Source organism: Hyla sarda, chromosome 10 (assembly GCF_029499605.1).
Source record: "Hyla sarda isolate aHylSar1 chromosome 10, aHylSar1.hap1, whole genome shotgun sequence".
NCBI classification, from domain to species: domain Eukaryota; kingdom Metazoa; phylum Chordata; class Amphibia; order Anura; family Hylidae; genus Hyla; species Hyla sarda.
Window position 1 is genome coordinate 117341479 of NC_079198.1, and position 20569 is coordinate 117362047.

The window sequence follows — 20569 nt, forward strand, 5'->3', positions numbered from 1 at the left end:
CCACCTAGAGCACCCCCTTTGATGGGGGAAACACTCTGCCTGCCATAAGAACGTTAGACAGCAAGCATCTGAGCCACTCGCTCAACCAGCAGCTCCACCATAACCCCCCCTATGATGTGTGTCACCCCAGTAGTAAGGAGATTACATGATGAGGAGGTGGTTTGTTACAGTGTGTCACCCCTGTAGTATGAAGAATACATGAGGAGGAGGTTTGTTACAGTGTGTCACCCCAGTAATAAGGAGATTACATGAGGAGGAGGTTTGTTACAGTGTGTCACCCCAGTAATAAGGAGATTACATGAGGAGGAGGTTTGTTACAGTGTGTCACCCCAGTAGTAAGGAGATTACATGAGGAGGTTTGTTACAGTGTGTCACCCCAGTAGTAAGGAGATTACATGTGGAGGAGGTTTGTTACAGTGTGTCACCCCTGTAGTAAGGTAATTACATGAAGAGGGGGATTGTTGCAGTGTGTCACCCCAGTAGTAAGGAGATTACATGAGGAGGAGGTTTGTTACAGTGTGTCACCCCAGTGGTAAGGAGATTACATGAGGAGGAGGTTTGTTATAGTTTGTCCCAGTAGTAAGGTAATTACATGTGGAGGAGGTTTGTTACAGTGTGTCTCCCCAGTAGTGAGGAGATTACATAAGGAGGAGGTTTGCTACAGTGTATCACCCCAGTAGTAAGGAAATTACATGAGGAGGAGGTTTGTTACAGTGTGTCACCCCAGTATTATGGAAATTACATGAAGAGGAGGTTTGTTATAGTGTGTCACCCCAGTAGTAAGGAGATTACATGAGGAGGGGGATTGTTGCAGTGTGTCACCCCTATATTAAGGAGATTACATGAGGAGGAGGTTTGTTACAGTGTGTCACCCCAGTAGTAAGGAGATTACATGAAGAGGGGGATTGTTGCAGTGTGTCACCCCAGTAGTAAGGTAATTACATGAGGAGGGGGTTTGTTACAGTGTGTCACACCAGAATGAGGAGGAGGTTTGTTGCAGTGTGTCACCCCAGTAGTAAGGAGATTACATGAGAAGTGTTTTTGTTACAGTGTGTCACCCCAGTAGTAAGGAGATTACACGAGGAGGAGGTTTGTTACAGTGTGTCACCCCAGTGGTAAGGAGATTACATGAGGAGGAGGTTTGTTATAGTTTGTCCCAGTAGTAAGGTAATTACATGTGGAGGAGGTTTGTTACAGTGTGTCTCCCCAGTAGTGAGGAGATTACATGAGGAGGAGGTTTGTTACTGTGTGTCACCCCAGTGGTAAGGAGATTACATGAGGAGGAGGTTTGTTATAGTTTGTCCCAGTAGTAAGGTAATTACATGTGGAGGAGGTTTGTTACAGTGTGTCTCCCCAGTAGTGAGGAGATTACATGAGGAGGAGGTTTGTTACAGTGTGTCACCCCAGTGGTAAGGAGATTACATGAGGAGGAGGTTTGTTATAGTTTGTCCCAGTAGTAAGGTAATTACATGTGGAGGAGGTTTGTTACAGTGTGTCTCCCCAGTAGTGAGGAGATTACATGAGGAGGAGATTTGTTACAGTGTGTCACCCCAGTAGTAAGGAGATTACATAAGGAGGAGGTTTGCTACAGTGTGTCACCCCAGTAGTAAGGAAATTACACGAGGTGGAGGTTTGTTACAGTGTGTCACCCCAGTATTATGGAGATTGCATGAGGAGAAGGTTTGTTACAGTGTGTCACCCCAGTAGTAAGGAGATTACATGAACAGGAGGTTTGTTATAGTGTGTCACCCCAGTAGTAAGGAGATTACACGAGGAGGAGGTTTGTTACAGTGTGTCACCCCAGTAGTAAGGAGATTACATGAGGAGGAGGTTTGTTACATTGTGTCATCCCAGTAGTAAGGAGATTACATGAAGAGGGGGATTGTTGCAGTGTGTCACCCCAGTAGTAAGGTAATTACATGAGGAGGAGGTTTGTTGCAATGTGTCACCCCAGTAGTAAGGTGATTACATGAGAAGTGTTTTTGTTACAGTGTGTCACCCCAGTAGTAAGGAGATTACATGAGGAGGAGGTTTGTTACAGTGTGTCATCCCAGTAGTAAGGAGATTACATGAGAAGTGTTTTTGTTACAGTGTGTCACCCCAGTAGTAAGGAGATCACATGAGGAGGAGGTTTGTTACAGTGTGTCACTACAGAAGTAAGGAGATTACATGAGAAGGGGGTTTGTTACAGTGTGTCACCCAGTAGTAAGGAGATTACATAAGAAGGTTTGCTACAGTGTGTCACCCCAGTAGTAAGGAGATTACATGAAGAGGAGGTTTGTTACAGTGTGTCACCCCAGTAGTAGGGAGATTACATGAGGAGGGGATTTGTTACAGTGTGTCACCCCAGTAGTAAGGTGATTACATGAGGAGGTTTGTTACTACTGGGGTGACACAATGTAAGGAGATTACATGAAGAGGAGGTTTGTTACAGTGTGTCACCCCAGAAGTAAGGAGATTATATGAGGAGGGGGTTTGTTACAGTGTATCACCCAGTAGTAAGGATAATACATGGGGAGGAGGTTTGTTACAGTGTGTCACCCCAGTAGTAAGGTAATTACAAGAGAAGAAGGTTTGTTACAGTGTGTCACCCCAGTAGTAAGGTAATTACATGAGGAGGTTTGTTACAGTGTGTCACCCCAGAAGTAAGGAGATTACATGAGGAGAAGGTTTGTTACAGTGTGTCACCCCAGTAGTAAGGAGATTAAATGAGGAGGGGGTTTGTTACAGTGTGTCACCCCAGTAGTAAGGAGATTACATGAGGAGGAGGTTTGTTACAGTGTGTCACCCCAGTAGTAAGGAGATTACATGAGGAGGAGGTTTGTTACAGTGTGTCTCCCCAATAGTAAGGTGATTACATGAAGAGGAGGTTTGTTACAGTGTGTCTCCCCAATAGTAAGGTGATTACATGAAGAGGAGGTTTGTTACAGTGTGTCACCCCAGAAGTAAGGAGATTACATGAGGAGGAGGTTTGTTACAGTGTGTCACCCCAGTAGTAAGAAGATAACATGAGGAGGAGGTTTGTTACAGTGTGTCACCCCAGTAGTAAGGAGATTACATGAAGAGGAGGTTTGTTACATTGTGTCACCCCAGAAGTAAGGAGATTACATGAGGAGGAGGTTTGTTACATTGTGTCACCCCAGTAGTAAGGAGATTACATGAGGAGGAGGTTTGTTACAGTGTGTCACCCCAGTAGTAAGGTGGGACATGTACAATGGCAGACCAATGGGTGTAGTTAAGGGGATTAGCTTTTGTCTGCGGTGGCATAAATCCTTGCACCAGTGCTGCAGAGAGGTGGCTGGGCATGATACTGACCATTATAGGCAAGGTATAAAGCCAAGGGCTCTCACATAACTGTTATTCCACATAATCTGCCATTGGGGTGGACACTGAAGTCAGACACTGAGCACTCGATATGTGTAGAACTTTTCCAGAGGAGCGTGCAGGTGGGATACACATGCGTGACCATCAATATCAGCTTGGGTAACTACAACTCCCATCCTGGACAGACATTCAGACACTAAACAAATGATGGGAGTAGGACTTTTCTAAAAATAAAAGAGTAACAAAGGGGTGAGAAGGTGGGATAGACACAGTTGACCATCATTCTGAAATTGGGTAACTATGACTCCATTGATGGACATAGTCAGACACATGATGGGAGTAGTACTTTTCCAAGAGCATGAGGTAGCAAAAAAAAAAAAAAACACCTTGTGGTCTTGGAGTTGTTTTACTCTCCCCAGCTGCTCATTTTTCACCCGTAAATTGTGATTTTCTTGTTCTTTGCTCTTCATCTCCTTATTTACTTCCATTTGCTTCATTTTTAAAGCCTCCAGCTCCTAATAGAGAATCAGAAAACAAATGACTGGGGATGGATCCGGAATTATGCCTCCAATTTCATTTGGTTTCACTTAGGGTGAGTTCACACCACCATTTTTTTTATGCAGGATTTGGATAAGTTTTTTTTTTTTTTTAAACGTATGCAACTGTGCAGCAAACCGTGGCCATAGACTTTCCATTCAAAACCGTAGTCACCATATTGTATATGGGTGTCTCCGTTTTTCATACCACACGGTTTTTTACCTTTTTTTTCTGGACAGAAAACCGTGGCCTACCACGGTTTTTGGTCCGGGTGAAAAACCGTATTAATCCGTATATGTTTTTTTTTTTTACATGGGAGTCAATGGGAACCGTACAGAACTGTATGTGCGCACGGTTCCATCCGGTTTTCACCATCCGGTTTTTGACTTTTTTCTTGGAATTTCTTGGAATTTCAATCAAACAAGTGAAACTTTATTCATAATGGAGTGAAAAGTTCAAAAAAAATTTTTTTTTTTCTTAAAAAAACGGATGCAACCAGATGTCATTTTTCAAACCATATACGGTTTTCAACTGTATACAGATAAAACTTTGTATACACGTTTTGATACAGTTTAGTCAGGTTTTGAGGAATCCGTTTTTTTTTTATCAAAAACCTGATAAAAAACTGTATTGCAAAAACGCGGTGTGAACCCAGCCTTATTCATTCCAACAAATGTATTCTAAGGAAACTGATACAATCGCCCATTGTGAAGATGCAATCAGAGCCCCCAAGATTATGGTGGATAAAGCACAAAGTCATAGATGCTTCTTAGGTGCAGGTCTTACTTCTGGGACCCCCCCATCTATCAGGAGGGAATAGGGATCCCACAATTACAGATCTGTGACCACATTTTCATATGTCTCTCTCTATTGTCCAGAATTATAACATAGTAATGAATTAGGAGCTAACAGAATGGGACCCTCTTCAGGTTTTCTGTGTAGTCACAGACTCTACGACAGTGGGCTTGAACTGTGGCCCTCCAGATGTTGCAAAACTTTAACTCCCAGCAACGGCTGTCCGGGCATGCTGGGAGTTGAAGTTGTACAACATCTGGAGGGCCACAGTTTGAGACCACTGCTCTACGAGATCATTCAGAAACCTTCTTAAGCAGTCAAATGCCAACCAGATGGATGTTTTAGTCAATCGTTGATGCACAAGTAATAAAAAGAGCAAAAAAAAAAGATAGACCGAACTGTGCTGTATATACAGTGGGGCAAGAAAGTATTTAGTCAGCCACCAATCGTGCAAGTTCTCCCACTTATAAAGATGAGAGGCTGTAATTTTCATCATAGGTTATAACCTCAACTATGAGAGACAGAATGAGAAAAAAAAATCATAAAATAATATTGTCGGATTTTTACAGAATGTATTTGCAAGTTATGGTGGAAAATAAGTATATGGTCAATACCAAAAGCTCATCTCAATAATGTTGTTATAAAGTCTTCACAAGGTTTTCACACACTGTTGCTGGTATTTTGGCCCATTCCTCCATGCAGATCTCCTCTAGAGCAGTGATGTTTTGGGGCTGTCGCTAGGCAACACAGACTTTCAACTCCCTCCAAAGGTTTTCTATGGGGTTGAGATCTAGAGACTGGCTTGGCCACTCCAGGACATTGAAATGCTTCTTACGAAGCCACTCCTTCGTTGCCCGGGCGGAGTGTTTGGGATCTTTGTCATGCTGAAAGACTCAGCCACGTTTCATCTTCAATGCCCTTGCTGATGGAAGGAGTTTTTCACTCAAAATCTCACGATACATGGCCCCATTCATTATGGTCCCTTAGCAGAAAATAGCCCCAAAGCATGATGTTTCCACTCAGCATTCTTTCTCCTCCAAACACGATGAGTTGAGTTTTTACCAAAAAGTTCTACTTTGGTTTCATCTGACCATATGACATTCTCCCAATACTCTTCTGGATCATCCAAATGCTCTCTAGCAAACTTCAGACGGGCCCGGACATGTACTGGCTTAAGCAGGGGGACACATCTGGCACTGCATGATTTGTCAGGTGTCTTTTATACTGATAAGTTCAAACAGGAGCCATTAATACAGGTAACGACTTGAGGACAGAGGAGACTCTTAAAGATGAAGTTACAGGTCTGTGAGAACCAGAAATCTTGCTTGTTTGTAGGTGACCAAATACTTATTTTCCACCATAATTTGCAAATAAATTCTTTAAAAATCAGACAATGTGATTTTTATGATTTTTTTCTCTCATTCTGTCTCTCATAGTTGAGGTTATAACCTATGATGAAAATTACAGCCTCTCATCTTTTTAAGTGGGAGAACTTGCACAATTGGTGGCTCACTAAATATTTTTTTGCCCCACTGCATCATTATTTAAAAACAACATTGGCAGCTACATAAATATGTTGAGCCATGCAGAAGCCTTCCTGTTTCCATACCAGCCAGCACGCGCTGTTCTGCCCCCCCCCCCAATTATCACCCCAGCGCTGCTCTGTCCTCATCAGGGTACTACTTACATATGTCATCTGCAAGCGCTGCCCTCCTCGTCCTCCTGTTTGTTGCGGCCGCCGGCGCTGTCACTCTATACCAGTGGTCTTCAACCTCCAGATGTTGCAAAACTACAACTCCCAGCATGCCCGGACAGCCGTTGGCAACACCTGGAGGTCCACAAGTTGAAGACCACTGCTCTATACTGTATCCCTATGCCCGGGCTGCAAAAGGTAAACAAAATAAACTGTAACTCACCTTCCCCGTCGGTCCGGACCTGCTTCCTAGTGAATGGAACATCGGACAGCCGTCAGCCTATCAACGGCCGCAGCGATGTTCCGCCTCGGCCGGTGATAGGTTGAGCGCACTGTCATGTAAGAAGCCGGCCAGAGCTCCTTACATGACAGTGGGCTCAGCCTATCACTGGCCGAGGCGGAACATCGCTGGGGCCGGTGATAGGCTGACGGCTGTCCGATGTTCGCGTCCCCAAGAAGAGCGTAAGGCCGACGTAGGAACATGCGTTAAAGTTTATTTTGTTTACCTTTTGCAGCCCGGGCATAGGGATACAGTATAGAGTGTCAGCACCGGCGGCTGCAACAAACAGGAGGACGAGGAGGGCAGCGCCTGCGGGTGAGATATGAGAGTAGTACCCCGATGGGACAGCGCAGCGCTGGGCTAATAATTAATTTGGGGGGGGAGAGAAATACCGTTATATACCGTGGAACCGTCATAAGTTACAAAAATACAGCGATACACATATTTGGCCATACCGCCCAGCCCTAGGTAGTATGTACATACACTATATATATATATACACATACATACTATACATACAAGAAAAGCTGTGACCTTTACTTACCAGCAATGATTCCCTGATCACCATCACAGGGGAGTCTGATGAAATGTACAGACCATAGATAACACAGGTCACCTAGCTTCTAAATCAGCACAAAATGCATAATCTGCAGTCAAACAAGCCAAGCAATCCATTCTATAGGGAAGTACAGGGAATTCTGAAAGCAGATTATGAAGAATATGCCAATACAAGTGCAACCCTGTCTAATCCTGCCCATGCCCCCCCGGGTCCCTATCATACAACAGGTTACTTATCATTAGGCGCGGTAATGAAAGATAATTTGTATTTTTCACAATCTTCATCAGGGAAAAGGAGATCAACTTGTGTGGTAAATGCTGGCAGCCGCAACTAGTGTTTATGAGCTTATAAATGTTGGGAAATAAAAGGGCATTAAAGGGGTACTCTGGTGGAAAACTTTTTTTTAATATCAACTGGTGCCAGAAATTTAAACAGATTTGTAAATCACTTCGATTAAAAAAATCTTAATCCTTCCAGTACTTTTTAGGGGCTGTATACTACAGAGAAATCCAAAAAAGAAATGCATTTCCTCTGATGTCATGACCACAGTGCTCTCTGCTGACCTCTACTGTCCATTTTAGGAACTGTCCAGAGCTGGTAGTAATACCCATAGCAAACATATGCTGCTCTGGACAGTTCCTAAAATGGACAGCAGAGGTCAGCAGAGAGCACTGTGGTCATGACATCAGAGGAAATGCATTTCTTTTTTGGATTTCTCTTTAGTATACAGCCCCTAAAAAGTACTGGAAGGATTAAGATTTTTTTATAGAAGTAATTTACAAATCTGTTTAACTTTCTGGCACCAGTTTATTTAAAAAAAAAAAAAAAAAGTTTTCCACGGGAGTACCCCTTTAAATTCAGTACTTCCATCTGGATATATAGGGTTTGGATTGTGGATACAATACTAGTGGATAGTGGTTGTGTTCTTAAAGGGCTACTCCAGTGGAAAACATTTTTAAACAGATTTGTAAATGACTTCTATTAAAAAATCTTTACCCTTCCAGTACTTTTTAGCAGCTGTATGCTACAGAGAAAATTCTTTTCTTTCTGAATTTCTTTTTTGTCTTGTCCACAGTGCTCTCTGCTGACACCTCTTGACACATATCCCCTTGAACAGGGGTCCTGAGTATCATGTCAGAATAAAGTGGCAGTCACACTTCCTTCTCCATTATCTTCTATAGGCAGCATGTAACCTTATCCCTCAGCTAACAGCCTGTCTCATCTTTCAAAACACATTTTACCAGGTTTTTTTCAACATATATGAAGAGTTTAGGAAGGGGTAAGAGCAGCAAAGGTGCCTGATTAGTGGAAAATGAAGCATATTAGATTTGCATACACAATTTATTTATGTAAAAAAAATGTCTATTTTAGCGCTGTATGGTATGGTTATTTGCACGCTATATATCCATACATCATATGGGGAGCACCAACAGAAGAATCATCCAACATAATGCCGGTGTAATGAAGAAAACGATGTCCCTGTGGCGGAATTTGACCCTCAACACATGGACACAGTTTTCAGCTTTATGGCCTCCTCCCCTTCACTCCATTCCTACTACCCTCTCTCATGGGGAAGGGGACACAGTTGGGATTTGTCGGATACTTTATAACCTTGTAATTCAGTGGCGTCTAAATGGCGGCCCTCCAGATGTTGCAAAACTACAACTCCCAGCATGCCCGGACAGCCGTTGGCTGTCCGGGCATGCTGGAAGTTGTAGTTTTGCAACATCTGGAGGGTCGCCGTTTGCACACAACTGTTGTAATTCTTAGGTCTGCTGAGGTGCGGGCTGATTCAAGGAACTGGATGGCTGTAAAGAATATACAAGAGAAAAGCCAAGACTCCTTCTACACTGGCGAGATGACAGAACCTCGCAGCCTCTATGAGAAGATACCATGTCAGTGTCCCCTACAAGTGAATGACCCAGCAAGGTGAGCAGGCACGTCACTTCAGTCAAGTAAAAAATATACAAAAAGTACATATTGGCCCTGATTTACTATTGTATACCCAACATATTTTGTCGGGTTGTGCGCCGGAATTTGCGCCAGAATTGAAGAAAAACCAGAATAACTCTCCATTATTACTGAGAAATCCCGAAAAGGGGTGTGGCCGACCTGAAAAAGTGGGCGCGGTCGCCGAAAATGGGGCGTGTCCCCGACCATTTTCACAAAATCCTAAACATATTGACTAAGGTTTCCACAGTTCGGAAATATAGGTCGCTCTCATGGTATCGTTGTACTTTGATTTCTCCCTTTTCTAATGGGATCGGGGGTAGGGAAAAAATATAAAATGTGGAAGAGGAATGTTTTGTTGGTTTATACAGCAATTTAGTGAAAAATGTAAGATCGGATGTGTAACATTGTGATGTCTACATCTAAGGCTGCATTCACACCACGTTTTGCAGTACAGTTCCCGTATACATTTTCAATGTGAAAACCGTACGGAACCGTATTGAAAACCGTATGCCAAAAGATGCATCAGTTTGTGTCCGTTTTGCATCCTGTACAGTTTTGTCAGTTTTTTACCTGTACCCAATACCACGGCTTTAGGTCCGGTTTAAAAACTGTATTAAACCGTATACGTTTTTTTTTTTTTTAACATGGGAGTCAATGGGAACCGTACAGAACTGTATGTGCGTACGGTTCCATCCGGTTTCCACCGTATGGTTTTTGACTTTGCACCTTTTTTTTTTCTTGGAATTTCAATCAAACAAGTGAAACTTTATTCATAATGGAGTGAAAAGTTAAAAATGTATACTTTTTTTCTTAAAAAATGGATGCAACTGGATGTCATTTTTCAAACCGTATACTGTTTTTAACTGTATACAGGTTAAAATGTGTACACATGTTTTGATACAGTTTAGTCCGGTATTGAGGAATCAGTTTTTCATCAAAAACCTGATACGGGAACTGTATTGCAAAAACGTGGTGTGAATGCAGCCTTAATCAGCATTGTTGTAATTTGTATGAAATTTCTAATTAACAAATTATTTAAAAAAAATAAAACACATTTTCTCCAAGTCTCTATAAACTGCTTTCAGAATCCCTAACATTTCTTCCAGCAGTGAAGTACGTACCGTATTGTGAATGCTATGGCAAATAGAATGTTATGGCAAATTTAACTATGAAAACCTTTTGAATGCATTATGTTTTGTTCTTATTATGGTGACATTTTTTTCTCTCTAATTCTTTAGCTTCATTGATTTTACATATAGCGATGGCTGCTATGTCCTATTCACAGAGAAGCCTGACTGGTCTGTCTCCAGATCTTCTTCCTCTTCTCCTGAAGGATCCTCTATGCTGATTTATGGCCAGATCAAAGGTCAACTTTGATCATTTAGCAGGTGATTGTCCAACCTATGTCTATCTATGTGTAGTGCCACCTTTACTTATACGGTTAGAGAAACTTTCAGAAGGTGCTAAATAATGACAGCGTTATAAAACATTAGTATCACGTACCCATCTGTGAATCTAACTATGTCTATCATATGTATAATATATTTGTCTATCTATCTATCTATCTCCTATCTATCCATCTCCTATCTATCCATCTCCTATCTATCCATCTCCTATCTATCCATCTCCTATCTATCCATCTCCTATCTATCCATCTCCTATCTATCCATCTCCTATCTATCCATCTCCTATCTATCCATCTCCTATCTATCCATCTCCTATCTATCCATCTCCTATCTATCCATCTCCTATCTATCCATCTCCTATCTATCCATCTCCTATCTATCCATCTCATATCCATCTCCTATCTATCCATCTCCTATCTATCCATCTCCTATCTATCCATCTCCTATCTATCCATCTCCTATCTATCCATCTCCTATCTATCCATCTCATATCCATCTCCTATCTATCCATCTCCTATCTATCCATCTCCTATCTATCCATCTCCTATCTATCCATCTCCTATCTATCCATCTCCTATCTATCCATCTCCTATCTATCCATCTCCTATCTATCCATCTCCTATCTATCCATCTCCTATCTATCCATCTCCTATCTATCCATCTCCTATCCATCTCATATCTATCTATCTCATATCTATCCATCTCCTATCTATCCATCTCCTATCTATCCATCTCCTATCCATCTCATATCTATCTATCTCATATCTATCTATCTCATATCCATCTATCCATCTCATATCTATCTATCTCATATCTATCTATCTATCTCATATCTACGGGGGAGTGGCTACCTCCATGTTGGCTCCTGCACCCCACCCACCTCTATTAGGTGTATATAAGGTGATTTGGATGTTTCAGATCCTGCAATGCCTGCTGTACTGTTCACACAGAGGCATATACACAGTGTAGGGTCCGTCCCAATGAGATCACCTTACCGTGGTGGGACGGTCTCATATCTCATATCTATCTATCTATCTCATATCTATCTATCTATCTCATATCTATCTCATATCTATCTATCTATCTCATATCTATCTATCTATCTCATATCTATCTCTTATCTATCTATCTCATATCTATCTATCTATCTCATATCTATCTATCTATCTGATATCTATCTATCTCATATCTATCTATCTCATATCTATCTATCTATCTATTTGATATCTATCTATCTATCTCATATCTATCTATCCATCTCATATCCATCTCATATCTATCTATCTATCTCATATCTATCTATCTCATATCTACGGGGGAGTGGCTACCTCCATGTTGGCTCTTGCACCCCACCCACCTCTATTAGGTGTATATAAGGTGATTTGGATGTTTCAGATCCTGCAATGCCTGCTGTACTGTTCACACAGAGGCATATACACAGTGTAGGGTCCGTCCCAATGAGATCACCTTACCGTGGTGGGACGGTCCAAGCTATTTGGCCTCCAAAAGTATCTCACTATTTCATTACTGCACCATAGCTGAATAGCTTCTCATGTTTCATCAATATACTCATGTTTTATCTATATCCTTGTGCTAGCAGTGTGCTGCTGTATTCTCCTGTTGCTATCTCATATCTATCTATCTCATATCTATCTATCTCATATCTATCTATCTATCTATCTATCTCATATCTATCTATCTCTTATCTATCTATCTATCTATCTATCTCTTATCTATCTATCTATCTCATATCTATCTATCTCATATCTATTTATCTATCTATCTATTTGATATATATCTATCTCATATCTATCTATCTCATATCTATCTATCTATCTATCTATCTATCTCATATCTATCTATCTATCTATCTATCTATCTCATATCTATCTATCTATCTATCTATCTCATATCTATCAGTCCCATATCTATCTGTCTATCTATCTCATATCTATCTGGATCTCTATGCTAAGTATTGTGCTTTTGTTATTGCGAAATTCCACATTTTATATTAGTTTTGAGCTGAAATCAAGTGCACGAATATCATATTTTGTTTTCTAACAGAATAATCTTTTCTAATCTAGAATATTCAGCCCCAGAATACAGAAATGTAATGTTTATTTCCCATTTCTAATACAGCTCCAAAATATTCAGCAGAGCTGTACAAAGATGGTCGTCCCTCACAACAGTCTCTTATCACCAGTGGGGCTCACAATTTATCTATCCCAAACGCACGGTCTGGTCTTCTGCACAGAAAGTGAATTTAGAAGAAAGGCAGTCACTTCATTACAATGATTACTGTATACATGAATAGAATCACTGACAGGATGGATCCTTAACGATTACGGACATATATTTACGTCCGTGGCCGGCTCCCGATCTGTGAAGTGCGCTCAGAAGCTGAGAACGCTTCGTATCTGCGGGGTCCCGGTTGCTACCAGGACCCGCATGCTAATGCCGGACATCGCCGATTGGGCTGATGTCTGGTATTAACCCTTTAGATGCCGCAATCAAAGTTGATCGCGGTGACTAAAACGGGAGAAATCCAAACCGGCTAGCTCAGCAGAGCTGTTCGGGACCGCCGCGGTGAAATTGCGGCATCTCGAACAGCTGAGAGGACAGCGGGAGGTGCCTTACCTTCTTCCCGGCTGTCCGTTCGGCGTTTGATTGCTCCAAGCCTGAAATCCAGGCTTGAGCAATCAAGCGCAGAAAACACTGATCAATGGATTTTTTATGGCAATTAACTGAACAGTGCCTGCAATCAGTGTATGCAATGTTATAGCCCCTAGAGGGAGCTATAATGCTGCATAAAAAAAAAAAAAAAAAAAAAAAAAAAAAAAGGTAATAAATGTCATTTAACCCCTTCCCTAATAATAAAAATAGCATCACCCCCCTTTTCCCATCAAAAAAAAGTGTGTAAATAAAAATAAACATATGTGGTATCGCCGCGTGCGTAAGTGTCCGAACCATAAAAATATATCATTAATGACACCACACGATCAATGGCGTATGCGCAAAAAAATTCAAAAGTCCAAAATAGCGTATTTTTGGTAACTTTTTATACCATAAAAAATGAATAAAAAGCGATCAAAAAGTCCGATCAAAACAAAAATAGTACCAATGAAAAACTTCAGAACATGGCGCAAAAATTGAGCCCTCACACCGCCCCGTTTGTAAAAAAAAATTAAAAAGTTATAGGGGTCAGAAGAGGACAATTTTAAACGTATTAATTTTCTTGCATGTACTTATGTTTTTTTTTCCAGAAGTAATAAAATCAAACCTATATAAGTAGGGCATCATTTTAATCATATGGACCTACAGAATAATAAGGTGTCATTTTTACCAAAATATGCACTGTGTAGAAACAGAAGCCCCCAAAATTTACAAAATGGCGTTTTTTCTTCAATTTTGTCGCAAAATGATTTTTTCTTTCCCCGTAGATTTTTGGGTTAAATGACTGATGTCATTACAAAGTAGAATTGGTGCATAAAAAAAATAAAAATAAAATTTAAAAAAAATAAAAAAGCCATCATATAGATTTTTAGGTGCAAAATTTAAAGGGTTATAATATTTTAAAATGTAAGGAGGAAAAAACGAAAGTCCAAAAACGCTTGGTCCTTAAGGGGTTAAATTTAAAGACACCCGCACTATATTGGCACCTACAGGAGTCACATGGCCACTATAGGTCTTGTACATGCGAGCGGTGTCTGACCTGCTGTAAGTCGGACATCTTTTTGAGGTCCGCGCCCTCCTTTTGCACGGACGACAGCATCTCCTCCTTGATTTCCCGCTGCTCCGCCATCTCCGTCAGCTCGGCTTCCAAGTTCATAATCTATAGATGAGCAAAACGGAGAATTAATATAAAACTGTGGTGGTTAAAATGATCTCCAGGTATAAGGAAACTTACCAAGAAACATGGAATAGGATTACATTTTCACTGTCAATTTACTGTCAGAAATATAGAGTTAGTGGTAGACAGGTGACAGGCCCGGAAAAAATGAAGCTTTTCCCAGAGAGGAGGCGATTCCTGTTGCCACAGTAAACAGAATGTCACACGTTTCATGGCACTTTAGTGTTTGTGGTCTCCAGGCGACAGCATTCCTTTCACAGGTCCCCCACAATTGGACAACAATGGGCACTTATACTCCATGACATTCCTACAGGCGAGAACTAATGGCAGCACACAGCGCCATCTAGAGGATGTCCTCAGATACTGTGCAAATGGTCTAGTGCAGTGGTCTCCAACCTGTGGTCCTCCAGAGGTTACAAAACTACAACTCCCAGCATGCCCGGACAGCCAACGGCTGTCCGGGCATGCTGGGAGTTGTAGTTTTGTAACATCTGGAGGTCTACAGGATTAAGACCACTGGTCTAGTACCTTATCTGGTACACACTGGCCCTGATTTACTAAGGGTGTTGCGTAGGTTTCTTTGTGGGTTTTAATTCCCTACAATTTATTTTCCACGGTATTTACTAAGGTTTCCCTACATTTTCCACTTTCCCTACACTTTGCTTTTTTTTTTTTTTTTTTATTTAAAAAAAATTTTTTTTTTAAATTTATTTATTTATTTTTTTTACACATATTCTGATCTGTCGGGTTTTCCTCAGCTGAAATCCACCACATTTTCTGTGGAAACCTTAGTAAATATGTTGGGATTTTGTGAAAATGTCGGTAACACGCCCCTTTTAGGTGAACACGCCCCTTCCCGCGAAGGCCACGCCCCTTTTCAGGTTTTCTTAGCAAAAATGAGAGATAGTTGTTTTTTTTTTTCAATTCTGGCGCAAATTCTGGTGCAGACAGAATTTCTGGCGCAATGCGCCAAAATCGGTCGCACGACCCCAACAAACCATGTCGGGTTTACAATAGTAGATGAGGGACATTGGCCCTCATTTACTATTGCAAACCCGACATGTTTTTTAGGGTTGTGCGCCAGATTCTGGCGCATTGCGCCAGAATTGAGAAAAAAAACCCGACTAACTCTCCATTTTACTGAAATAACCTGAAAAGGGGCGTGGCCATTGGGATTTTTAACAAAACCCAACATATTTACTAAGGTTTCCACAGAAAATGTGGTGGATTTGAGCCGAGGAAAACCCGACAGATCAGAGCAGGTGTAAGAAAAATAAATAAAAAAATTTGGGGAAAAGTGCAAAATGTAGGGAAACTTTAGTAAATATGGTGGAAAAAAAATGGAGGGAATTAAAACCCACAAAGAAAACTACACAACACTCTTAGTAAATAAGGGCCATTGGGTTGCAGCAATATCCTAGCGCAGTGTTTTCCAAACAGCGTGCCTACAGCTGTTGAAAAAAACTACAACTCCCAGCATGCCCGGACAGCCAAAGTAGACCTTAGTGGTGTTTTCTTGCATGAACGGGGCACACACGCTAAAGCAAAGTGACTGCTGCATCACATGAATTGCTATAGAACCAACAGGATACAATGGCAGGGTGGCACTGGATGAGCAGTCAATTTACAGGTCAGTAAAGTTTTTTTTTTTTTTTTTGAGTTTTATACAGTGGCCCCTCAAGTTACAATATTAGTTGGTTCCAGGACGACCATTGTATGTTGAAACCATTGTATGTTGAGACCAGAACTCTATGGAAAACTGGGAATTGTTTATGAAGCCCCAAAATGTCATCCAAAAATAGGAAAAAGTGATGATTAAACAAAAATAAGTAGATAACTAATACAGATAAAGCAAATCCTTACATATAAAAGTAAGAAAGATCTGCTGGGAGCTGTAATCACTGTCTATGTAGAGGACAGGAGCTTCTTCAGGGTCCTGTACAGTACACGCAATGTCCTAAAAAAGTAACATGGAGCCGCCCTCACCTGGTGTCCAAAGGAGCAGCTAACCCGGGCACAGGTAAAGAGTACAGAACATGTAATACCTCCCTGTACTGTAGGGAGCGCTACCAGACACCAGTCAGTGCATACGCTTCAGTAATAGAGGTGTTTTACCAGTAAATTGCCCATTCTGATTGGTCAGTTCTCTCGGCCATTGACAAGTTTCACAGATCTGGTCTGTCTGTAGCATTGTATGTTGAGTCTGGTTTCAAGTTACAATGGTCCAGAAAAGACCACTGTATGGAGAAATATTGTATGTTGAGGCCATTGTAAGTTGAGGGATCACTGTAGTTCATCTTGGCCTTCTAATAAATGTATGTGTGTCAGTAAATCAGAAGCCAGAGCTAAAGCCAAAAGGTAAATTACTTTTTTTCTTTTTCATTGCGGATGAATTCTTGGAAATCTCACACTAGCAGTGGCCACTAGACGTTATTTTTGCAACGTAATAGACTAATGCTGATATCACCAGACAAAATAAAGACACCTATGGACCGTGTGGAAGATTTCTACTCACCCCATACCTAGCATTCACTTTACATTTCTGAACCTCAGGGTCCTGCTTACCGTCCTCTGGAGTCCAGCGATTTCACACTCTAAATAATCGACTTGTTCCTTAGTGCGATTCTGAGATTCCCCCAAAATGGATTCCAGCTCCTCATTGCGCTCTACAATGTCATCGTACTCTCGCTGTAGTTTCTGGAGCTTGTGCTGCAGTTGCTTCTTCTGACATTCCTTCTCCTCAAGATCAAGTTTACATCTAGTGAGGAAAAAAATTAAAGAATTATAATAACACAGGAACATGAAGACAGATCTTTTTTTTTTGGAGCAAATAGGTAAACATGAAAACCTTGCCCGATCACCCCCTGCCGTCCTCCTGAAAACCTCGGCCAATAACCCCCTGCCGTCCTCCGTATGGAGGACGGCAGGGGGTGATTGGGCGAGGTTTTCAGTGCCTCATTACCCATGTATCTCTACGACTCCTCTGGAGGGTGGCAGACATTTTGCTTTCTCCGACTGCCCCTATTGGCACCTCCAGCATCTGGTGTAAGATCTACAGGTCTAACCCTCACACCACGGCCAGGGTTGCTATGCAATGCGCAAATAATTATTCATGACGCCGTCTGACATTTTTGCTGGAGTTTCCTTTTAAGCATCTTCTGTCACAGGAGAACAACTTCATTTAATATTGATGTATATTTTCTCATGACTCGCCTCTTTCTCCAGTCACCAATACAGGCAACAGTTTGTAGAAAGACTCTCTAAGGGTAGGGTCACATGTAACGGATCCGCAGCGTGTTTTACGCTGCAGATCTGCCGGTGACCTGATCCATTTTGTGCCTCCAGCTGTTGCCACCCCCATTCCCCTGTGGCCTGCTAACAGTGGCAATCTGCCACTACGAGCAGCCACACAGAGGGCTTGCGAGTCAGCGTGTGCACTCTGACATCGTGGAGCAGCCGCGATGTCTGAGTATACTGCACGTGACCTCAACTCAGACATCGTGGAGCAGCCGTGATGTCGGAGTACACTGCACCGTGATGTCAGAGTGCACTCACAGGCCGTCTGTGTGGCTGCTCGTAGCGATGGATTGTTGCTGTGAGCAGGCAAGGGGCGGAGCAAGGCGGGGGACACGGGGGGGTAACTGCTGGAGGCACAAAATGGGTTGGGTTACCGACGTATATGCAGCATAAAATATGTTGCGGATCCGTTACGTGTGACGCAGTGAACATTACCATCAGTGTGAATGGGTCTTCTGCTGCTGAGTTGTTCAGCGCAAAGAAAGAACATGTTCATTCTTTGCGCGGAATTCCACGAGCACTGCATAGCTGTCAATGGTGACGGCACAGTGCCGCGCGGTCCTATCGCCGTAGTATTTTTGGCGGCGGCCACCTGGCAGAATTCTGCGGGCAGAGATTCCGCAGTGTGAACGTACCCTAAACCTTCTTTCCACCAAATAAGTCCTAATACATATACTGGAAGGACCGCCACCATGAACAACCAGATATAAGGGAGACAGTCATGTGTATATCTTGTGCCAGCGAACACTACTGACTGGTACCCATAATGGGACCTTGAGGACATATCTGAAGGTCTTCTGCTACAACAGTGGTCTCCAACCTGCGGACCTCCAGATGTTGCAAAACTACAACTCCCAGCATGCCCGGACAGCCAACGGCTGTCCGGGCATGCTGGGAGTTGTAGTTTTGCAACATCTGGAGGTCCGCAGGTTGGAGACCACTGTGCTACAATATATTTACAGCTCTTGCACATGCACTGTGTGTTGGCTTTCTACTGCAGTGCAATATAGAGGTATTCTTACATACATACAATGCAATACAGCATCCAATGAAATATTCAGTGGGAAAAGCCTTTGTAAAAATTTTAAGTTGTATGGATATATGGATATGTAGGTATTTACACAAGGTTTTCCTAATAAATATTTCATTGGTTGCATTCTTAAATGGTTCAAAACTCTGCCCGAATACATACACATCTTAAAAATGGACACAACTAATTTTCGTTTTCATTGTTCCCATCGCCTTCTAAGAGACATAACCATTATCTTTCTTTCCATCGACATAGCTGTTTAAAATGAGTACTCTGGCAAAAATAAAGTATAGGGGATAAGTAGCTGGCCCCAGCGGTCGGAACCCCCGCAATCTCCAGTACGGGACCCCAGTGCTCTCAGTGAGAAGCAAGTGTCATCTACAGGTAGACAGCACGCGCTCCATTCATTTCTATGGGAGCGCCGATGATGGCCGAGAGCTGTACTCGGGTCTTTTCATTGCTCCCATAGAAATTAATGGAGTATGTGCCGGCTGCAGTACACACTCCTTATTGAGCGCCAGGTCCTCTCCTGTCCCCAGCGGTCGGACTCCCCACGATCAGCTACCTATCCCCTATCCTGTGGATTTAGTTTTTTTTTTTTGCCGGAGAACTCCTTTAATGGGCCGTGTACTTCAGTCAAGAGGAGCTGGGAGGTGAGGGGGGACAAGAAGGCAGCTCCGCCTCCTTGACACTTGACTGTAAGATAAAAAGAAGATTTTATAAGTTTACAAACAAGAGAAAACGCCAAGTCCAGCTCCTATTTCTAAGTTACACCCTTTGTGAGTGGACCAGGCAGCAGTGTAACAAGCTAGAAATAAGTGTGCTTTCTTTATTCAAATCCCAATAAAATATAGAGGCAGATACAGTAACTAATGCGTTTTGGGTCTCAAGGACCCTTAATCATGACAATCATTTTATTCAAGTTTGGCACAAGGTACAGTTGCACTTTTTAATATCAGCCTTCATTTTACCATATAACGGAGGAAGGAGAGGACTCCAGCCACCTCACCCCACCCGGAATAGATGGAGCACGGATCCAGGTGCTGGACAACACCAAACAATGGACAAAAACAAGGAAGGTAGGATACAGCTCTAGTTGCAAATAAAATCCATTTATTGAAGGACAAACCAGGAACAAGAAGGGTAGTTACACGTTTCAAGCGTCAAGCGCTCTTAGTCATACATGTATGACTAAGAGAGCTTGACGCTTGAAACGCGTAACTACCCTTCTTGTTCCTGGTTTGTCCTTTAATAAATGGATTTTATTTGCAACTAGAAATGGATCCTACCTTCCTTGTTTTTCTTCATTTTACCATATAACGTTATGCAAAACCTCCCAGATTTTGTAGTGTAGAGTTAAAAATAAAATAAAAATTACACTATTCTGTATTACTTAAGTTGGTGAACCTGACATGTTATCATTATTCTTAGAGTCTTTAAGATTAAAGTGATGCATGATTTATTTGCATGCATTTATATGATTTAGTTAGTTTTTGGTATACTTCTAAAAAAAAATTTAAAACTTTATTTAAATCTTTATTACAGGGAATTTTTTATGTTTTCAAAAACACACACACACACACATACAGTGGTCCCTCAAGTTACAATATTAATTGGTTCTGGGACGACCATTGTATGTTGAGACCATAACTCTATGGAAACCTGGTAATTGGTTCTAAAGATCCAAAATGTCATCCAAAAATAGGAAAAAGTGAGGATTAAAGAAAAATAAGTAGATAACTAATATAGATAAAGCAAATCCTTCCATATAAAAGTAAGAAAGATCTGCTGGGAGCTGTAATCACTGTCTATGTCAGTGTTTTCCAAGCAGGGAGCCTCCAGCTG

General features: G+C 41.7%; 1 protein-coding gene across 8 annotated transcripts in view; it reads right to left on the reverse strand.

Moving 5' to 3' along the window:
* Positions 1-20569, reverse strand: part of CCDC30 (coiled-coil domain containing 30) — a 106675-nt gene that overhangs the window by 36759 nt on the left and 49347 nt on the right. For all 8 annotated transcript variants that reach the window (XM_056544658.1, XM_056544660.1, XM_056544656.1 and 5 more), the window contains 3 exons: positions 16963-17155; positions 14260-14379; positions 3711-3839 (listed from right to left, as the gene is read on the reverse strand). In XM_056544658.1, coding sequence (XP_056400633.1) covers positions 3711-3839; positions 14260-14379; positions 16963-17155 — 442 coding nt within the window. The remainder of the gene's footprint in view (positions 1-3710; positions 3840-14259; positions 14380-16962; positions 17156-20569) is intronic.